Source organism: Corvus brachyrhynchos, unplaced genomic scaffold, assembly GCF_000691975.1.
Source record: "Corvus brachyrhynchos isolate BGI_N302 unplaced genomic scaffold, ASM69197v1 scaffold17, whole genome shotgun sequence".
Lineage (NCBI taxonomy): Eukaryota > Metazoa > Chordata > Aves > Passeriformes > Corvidae > Corvus > Corvus brachyrhynchos.
Window position 1 is genome coordinate 4,819,492 of NW_008240046.1, and position 8,621 is coordinate 4,828,112.

At 40.5% G+C, this 8,621-nt stretch overlaps 1 protein-coding gene across 1 annotated transcript in view; it reads right to left on the reverse strand.

Moving 5' to 3' along the window:
* The window catches only part of KCTD8 (potassium channel tetramerization domain containing 8), a 93,828-nt gene that overhangs the window by 764 nt on the left and 84,443 nt on the right, over positions 1-8,621 (reverse strand). The window contains exon 2 of the mRNA XM_017744645.1: positions 1-554. This exon is cut by the window's left edge and continues 764 nt beyond it. Within this exon, the coding sequence (XP_017600134.1) occupies positions 94-554 (461 nt within the window). The 3' untranslated portion in view covers positions 1-93. The remainder of the gene's footprint in view (positions 555-8,621) is intronic.

Sequence of the window (8,621 nt, forward strand, 5' to 3'; positions counted from 1 at the left end):
TGGCAGAGTCGGCCAGGAGGAGGACATCAGTAAGTTAGCGGCAATGTAATAAACATCAAATGCTCCAGAGATATGTCAGGAAAGAGTTGATTACTATAACCCATATTTCTGTAACAGTTCAGACTGCCAGGGACGTTTGCGCTCTGGAAAGTAATCTGGAATGTGGATTTTTTTAAAATCTTGAATACATTTTCTCATTTCTTCCTCAACACTCAGCTTCTCACACACCTTCTTTTTGGAAAGATTTGTTTCTCTGGACTTGCTAATGAGAGTTTGAAAGAGTTCACTGTTCCTGCGTTTGTCTGGTGGTGGCATCCACTGCACTGGGGCCTTCTTAGACGGACGATCCAAAGTCAGAGTATTTGGCTGGTGAGCTGTGGATGGCTGAGTGCTGGTGGCATTTTCTTGAGGGGTGCTCGCTTCCGAGTGGCTGTCACAGCTTGAGGTGGACAACTCGTTACAGGAAGTCCCACTTTCACTGCCCTTGTCCAAGACTTTGTCGTGCTTCCTTTCTTCATGGTCTTGTTTGGGGGAAACAGTTCGCTGGGGGGGCCCTAATATAAGGCAGGAGAGAAAAAGTATTAAGCAAGCACTGCTTTACACAGAAAACTGATCAGACACCATTAGAAAAATGCGATTCATAGTCTCAGCTGACAAAAGTTGGTGTCATTTCCTTGTAGGCAAAAAAGCTATACACAACTGGTACACAAATTGAAGGTCTGGTCCTCAGAATTCCCACTCCTAAATATGTTTACAGCAAGAGTAACTTCACTGCCTGCCTGAGAATCCAGGTAAGGAAACATGCATAATGCCCACAGATTAGCTGCACTGCAAATCCTTGCACACAAGTTTAAATGAGCTAGCTTGCTATTACACTGCAAGAAGTTTATTATGATAAATAAGATTTTGTTGTATAAAGGAAATACTACTGTACAATTTGAAAGCTCTCCACTTGAATAAAAATATTTCAGGGCTTAGATTTTAATTTTTTTGGAAGCTCTTAATTCACCTTCCCTGAACAGTCTACTGATATTGGCATCTGCAGATGTCAATTCTGCAGAAGCCCTGGACAGAAAAAGGAGTATTAAACCTAGGATAACAGAGAGATTTCTCACTACAGAGTCTTTACAGTTTTGGGTTTTTTTATCCTGTAGTGATTTCACCACCCTTCTTACTGTCAGTTGTTACCCCAGACTTGCCTTGATGCAGGCTCAGAATTCAGCTGTACACCTCCTACCACACAGGCTGGCAGGGAAAAGGAGGTTATGAAGTTATGGGTAAAGAGGCATTCTGCCATTGCAGGGGGAGAGGCCCATCAGCCTCTTGGCAGTCACTGCTCAGCAATTCACACGCCTGAAAATCAGATCTAGGCTCTTATTCCCTCCATATATCATTTTTGCTTTGAAGTCTTAAGCAGAATATGAATGTGAAAATTAAGTGGTAGCCACTAAATCTGTACAAACATTTTCAATTTTGAAGCCTTATTTCAAAACTCCAGCTGTGAAGTGAAATGATACTATGCTGACATCATACAAACACCACAATCTTAATTTAGGACACTATCTAAAGATGACAGAAATATCTACGGAGCTCAAGGGATGTTGGATTGGACTAAAGCGAAAAATTTCAACGATATTTAAGGATCTCAATGAAAATGTAAAGTGGGGATTCAGTGGCAGTTGTGTGTTTGCTACAAATCCTGAAATTGTTCAAACAGGTTAGGTATCTAAATATCTTATGAAAACTAGATTATCTTTACAGTTTATCCAGACACCACCAGCATCAGTTAACAGCCTTTGCCAGTAACAAAACTCAGGGTATGACAGCTCTACCTTGAGTCATTGGGACAGAGTTGTAAGATTTTTGATTCACTTAGCATTGTGTTGTTCAGAATTACAAATTAGAAATGCAATTACAATTACAAAGAATGCAGAAGGAATATGAACACTCCAGTGGTCTTTTTGACAGTGCAGTTCTTTGACTCAAAGGAACCTAAGAAGATTGCAATATTTTATGAGATGGGGGAGGGGGGAAACCAAAGCAATACACAGAGGAAAATAAAGATTAGTCTAACAAAAGCAGCATTCAACAATGCTTTTCTTTTGTTTTAGCCAGCATCCCAGGATGCTGTGTCCTATTTCTATAGTCCATCTAGAGAAACCCATGAATAATCAAGAGCCAAAGAGAGACAACAATCCTACAGGCTTGTACTTACATTATGCAGAGTGAAAAACACAAGCAATTTTCTACTTCATTATATTCAACCCAAATATTTAACACATGGCTGCAGCGATTTCCCTCCTCTTTCTCTTTCAGAAATATGATCACCTTCTTAAATAAATTTACATGCCTTCCTTCTATTGTTGTATCTGGCATTTCATTTCATACCTCAAATGATTATATGAATATGCTAAATTGAGAGTCAGCTGGCATTATGGAACTACTCTGGCCTTGCAGCATGCAATTAGAAAACTGAGTAGTTAATCAGACAGTGATTTCAGTATTGTTACTCTGATTTTCAGTAACATGATTAACATCAATATCTAATCTAGTTTACAATCTTGGCTTCTTCAAATATAACAACTCACTCTAAGACTAAGAAACTAAAGCTTATTGTTAGCAATACTCAGTAGTCTTCAAGTCTCTTTCCTGCCCATTTTTTTTGCTGCAACTTCATATATCAAGATGTTATTTCTTGTTGGTTACTTTGTACTTAGCTCTTTATTGGTACTCCTTGCTTCTCATGGGCTCAAACCCACAAGGTACTAAGGATCTATTTCAAAAAATCCCACTGAAATACATCTTCAAGAATATAAAAAGATCCATTTCCTGCTATAAGATTATTCAGGAGCATGACAATAGGCAGATATTTAAATGCTTTTTTGGATTACAGCCCTGAGGTTCAGTACTTCACAGCACTGAGTTCTGTATGCTCCACTGAATTGCCTAAATTCACAATGACTTTAATCGAAACACAAGTTTCTCCCACACCTTTCCTTTTACAAATTAACAAATCCTCCCTCACAAAGAATTCTTTATATGCCTCTGCACTGCTTTCTCAGTAGTATGTTATTAACAGATGCAACAGTTCTGCTACAGGAGAGGTTTTCCTTACAGTATTTTCTGCCTGCTGAAACCCAGTAGAATTTTGAAATATATAGAAAAAGATCTACAAAATATTTGTTTAATTTTCAACATCAGGGATTATCAGACAAATTTAGCTAAATTTCTAATTCAGAAAACATCTCCTTATTGCCCTTTGTGCTGCCACACTCTCCACTGTACCTCCTCAGCCATTCCAGAATACCTTAAAGACATTTAAGTAGTTCAGTCTACATGAAACTACTTGTTTTCCAGGAGTGCAGAATAGTTCTTAAAAACTCAGAGAAAGTATATTTGCTCCACTGTGCACATAGAATCATATTTAGGTTGGAAAAAACCTTTAAGATCATGAAGTCTAATTGTTAACCTGACACTGCCAAGTCCACATGTAACACTAAAAAACATCACTGATTTACAACCGGTCTCTCATGCTCCTGCCTGCTCTAGGACCTCCACCACCTGCTGATTCCCCAGCTCAGAGAGGCTGAAGTGAGTCACTGCATTTTGGTCCTATCCAAATTATTTTCCTCTGCAAAGATATGGCCAGTTGCCTTCTCCACTGCCCAGCTCTCCAAATAGCCCCCAGGTAGCACTTCTCCTCCAGGCAGTTCCAGTAGACATTGAACTTCCAAATTCTTTTTCCTTTAATGCTCTTATGTGGCTGCAACTCTCATAGAAATATAGAAAGTGAGCTAGCCCTTTACCTGGGCTTACTCATCACCTTAAGTATGGTGGTGCCATGGTTTAACCCCAGCCAGCAATCAAGTACCACGTAGCCACTTGCTCACTCCCCCACAAGCAGGATCCGGGAGAGAATCAGAAAGGTAAAAGCCAGAGAACTCATGGGTTGAGACAAAGGCAGTTTAATAGGGAAAGCAAAAGCTGCACACACAAGTGAAGCAAAACAAGGAATTAATTCCCTGTTCCCTATGGGCAGGCAGGTGTTCAAGAATCTCCAGGAAAGCAGGACCCCATTGCATGTAACAGTGACTTGGGAAGACAAACACCATCACTCCCAATGTCCCCCCTCTTCCTCCTTCTTCCACCCACTTTATATACAGAGCATGATGTCACATGGTCTGGAATATCTGTTTGGTCAGTTGGGGTCACCTGTCTTGGCTGTGTCTCCTCCTAGTCTCCTATGCAACCCAAGTTCCTCAGCAGCCTGGCTGCATGAAAAGCAGAAAAGGCCTTGGCTCTGTGTAAGCCCTGCTCAGCAATAACAAAAACATCTCTGTGTTATCAACCCTGTTGATAACAAAGCACAAATCCAAAACACAGTTCAAGCCACTGAGAGGAAAATTAGCTCTACCCCAGCCAAAACCAGCACAGGTGGCTACTAGACTCCCAAGTCTAGTAGACTCGAAAGAATATGTCAAAGATATTTCTCTAATCAGGAAGGCATATTACATTTACTTTGACTGTACTTATTCCTCATCTGTGTTGCTCTTGGCACAGATTTTACCCAACAAGAGAGAACCGACAACTAAAAGAATCCCTTTCAATCAGTAGAAAATATGCATGGAAAATTATCTAGAAACTTATAAACTTAATTCTCTGAAGTGAAAATTGCTTTTATCAGTCATGACAACCAAAGCAGAAACCAGAACAAATTCTCTCTGAATTCCTGATCAAACAATAACAAAGCAACAGAGCTCCAGTCAGCGAAAGAACATGCCAAACACCACGGCAAACCATCCAGTGACCACAAACTGTTGGCTGAAAATTGTAACCATGTATTTACATAAATTGCTGCAGATATTCATAAAGCACAGTCTGAATAACTATTTGAAGATTCTTTTAGCTCTACCTCCTGCATCAGAGAAAAATACTACACTGGAAACATTAAAAGCAAAAAATAATGATATTCTACTTGTCTATATTTGAATTTTTGTATACACTTATTTTCTTAAATATTAGTACAACAGCCTTAAAACAAAAGAAATCATATTCAAATCCAATTAACCTGAGTGCTCCATAACTTGGCTGCACCAAGAGCAAATCCTGCCTCGCAAACCTAGGGGCCTTTTATGGTGCAGTGACTATATCAGTGGACATGGTAAGAGCCATGGATGTCACCTATCTGGAGTTCTCTTAGGCCTTTGACATGGTTTTTCACAGCATCCTTCCCTCTAAATTGGAGAGAGATGGATTTGATGGGTGGACTGTTTGATGGATAAGGCATTGGTTGGATGGTTCCATCCAGAGGGTGAAGAGGTGGGGGTCAATTGTTCAATATTCAGATGGGCATCAGTGACAAGTGGTGTCCCTCTAGGGTCTACTGGGACCAGACCTGTTTAATGTCTTCATCAATGACACAGATGAAGATGAAACAGAAGATTCATAGATTAATCGAGTGCACTCTCAGCAAATTTGCAGATGGCACCAAGCTGAGTGCTGCAGCTGACATGCCTGAGGGATGGGACACCATCCTGAGGGACCTGGACAAGTCCTAGAGGAGGGCCCATGGAAATCCCATGAAGTTTAACAAGGTCAAGTGCAAGGTGCTCCACCTGGGTCTGGGCAACCTCCAGTACCAACACAGGATGGAGGATGAACAGATCACAACCAGCTCTGCTGAGAAGGACTTGGGGATGCTGGTGGATGAGAGGCTGGACATGACCTGGCAATGTGCGCTCTGATTGCAATTGGATTTACATTTTACGGGTTGGGATAGCTACTGGATGCTGTATGATTACTTGTGTTACTGTTCCTGCTGCTGTGACACTAAAAAGTTTTTAACCACCTTGGGACCCTCACCACCAAGAAGTCCAGGTTGAAGAAGGACCAACAGGATGATGCTGGATCCATGGGTGGTGACTATCTTCTGCTTGATCTCTCTCTCTCCTCCCCATCTCTCTTCTATTTATTTCTATCTCTCTACCTCACATTTACTGTTAAATAAAATCTGTATTATTGACTTTGGTATGGACTCATGTGCATCTTAACTCAGGCAGAGGCATCTCTCATTGGATCTTAACATGCTTGTAGCTCAGAAAGTCAGTCGTATCCTGGGCTGCATCCAGAGCACCGTGGGCAGCAAGGCCAGGGAGGGGATTCTGCCCCTCTGCTCTGCTCTGGTGAGACCCCACCTGCAGTGCTGCATCCAGCTCTGGGGTCCCCAGCACAGGAAGAACATTGACCTGTTAGAGCAAGTCCAGAGGAGGGCTCAAGGATGATCAGAGGGATGGAGCACCTCTCCTAGGAAGTCAGGCTGAGGGAGTTAGTTCAGTCTAGAGAACTGAAGGTTCTGCAGCCTTCCAGTCCAAAAGGAACTACAAGAAAGATGAGAAGAGGCTTTTTAGCAGGGCCTGTTGCAATAGGACAAGGAATAACTATTTTAAACTAAAAGAGGGTAAATTTAGACTAGATATAAGGAAGAAAGTTTTTTGCAATGAGGGTGATACGGCACTGGAACAGGCTGCCCAGAGAGGTGGTGGATGCCCCTGTTGCAGTGGGGATCCTGCAACACGCATATATCAAACCAGGAGTCCCGTGGAAAGGAAATATGTATGGACAGACAGATTCTTGATAGCTGTTTCAGAGATGTTTATTTCTCCAGCCGCATGGCCGGAGCTCTGCCCAGGAACTGTTCCAGTCACGGGACCAAGGGTCCTTCTGCCCGCGCAGGGAACACAAACCAACCAATGGGAACGAGGCTGAGCAGGGGCAGGGAAACCCCGTGTCTGTGCCCTCAGGGCCCCTCTCCCAGGGCTACACGGCGGGGGAGGGACCCCAACACCTCACCCGTTTTATTTTAATAAAAGGAGAATGAAAACAACTGGATAAACATAACAAGAACAGTTTCAAAACAAAACAAGCCACCCTCCTGAGTCTTTAAATGTCCAATCAGATTCTGTGGAACATCTTAGGGCTGACAGAAGGGAGACAGAACTCTGAGCATGCTTTGTGGGGAAACCGAGGCAGGAGAGGGTTTAACTTCTTCCCTCCCCCTTTTCATCCCCCACTCGGCATTGGAAAGGGATTTTTGGGGAAACAATTGGCAAAAGCATGGTTTTGTGAGGGAACCATGGATGAAAAAACGGATTGGGAATACACTGGGGGTAATAGGATATAGGATAAAAGGGAAAGGTGGGATTAGGAAAGGGAGACTGTAGGGGGGGCTTACAATGGAGATACCGTCTAACATGACTACGATTTTTTGCATATATACTGCCTTTTACAGGAACACCATCAGGCCCAGTGACCTGCGATGGTTGTAACCCTTTTCTACCTTGTATAATTTTGAATTGCACCACCTCTCCATGCCCATCCTTGGAAACATTCAAGGTCAGGCTAGATGGGACTCTGAGCAATTTTATGTAGTTGAAGATGTCACTGCTCATTGCAGGGTGGGCTTGGACTAGATGGCCTTTAAAGGTCCCTCTCAACCCAAATCATTCTTTATGATTCTCCTCTTTCTTCGGTCAAATACCTGGTTTCCTGTATGCACATGTGAGATGCATGAATTAACTTCCTCACTCAGCTACTTTTTTCCTACAGCATTTCAAAGATAATTTTTTTTGTTTATAATTCAGTTTATTTTTACTGCAGAATGTAAAAGAAGTTGTGAACATATGCATAGATTGCTGCAGTTAGCTATTTTAGTAACTACTGTGTTGAAATGAATAATGGAAAATCTTAGCTCTGGAGTACAATGGCTATAGCTGGATGCAACACATGTAGATAAGAGTTGAAGCTGATATAAAAACAGGCATTTGGGAAAAAACCATAACCAACACTTTATATGTGTTCAGTATGTACCATCTCAATCAAGAAAGATGAAATCTGCTGAAAAGATGCTATCTTGTACTGTTGTTTCATAACATATGCATAAAAGAAGTGAACTGATTTGAGTTTTATCAATTCCCTTGCTAGCACTATAAAATAAAGCCTGTTTGCTGATTTAAGTAAAAACTTAAACCAATTAAAATATCAAGCCAACAAACCCAAAATCTTGAGTCTTTCGGTGATGTAATTTTAGTGAAAACAAAGTTCTTCAGGGTATTTTATCTTCATACTTTCCTATTTCTTCAAATGTACTTAAACTCAGATCTTCTTGATACAGTCTATTGAATTAATGAAATAACGCAATTAATTAAATCAATTCCTTTGAAATTATATAGCCATAAACAAAACTAACTCTTGCATAAACAAAAAACTTTTTGTAAATACTTTATATTTATTGAGAACTTCAACAAACATCTTTAAAAACATTTTTTCTTTCAAAAACATCTTCAAAAAATTGAAGCAAATTTGTTAACAAAATTATGATGTCAAGTACTGAAACTAAATAAATTTCATTTTTCTAGTTGATTTAATATAAAATGAAAACAGGAGGGTTTTAAACTGATACTATATTGGATGGCTCAGGAACATAACAGCAATGAGAACAAAAGTTATTTTTATTTGTATCTGCACAAAGAATTACATCTAATTCAACAATATTATTTGCAGTTTGATTCATAATTTTTGCAATTTGTGATTTGTCCTTGACTTTACTTAAAAGCAATTTTTTC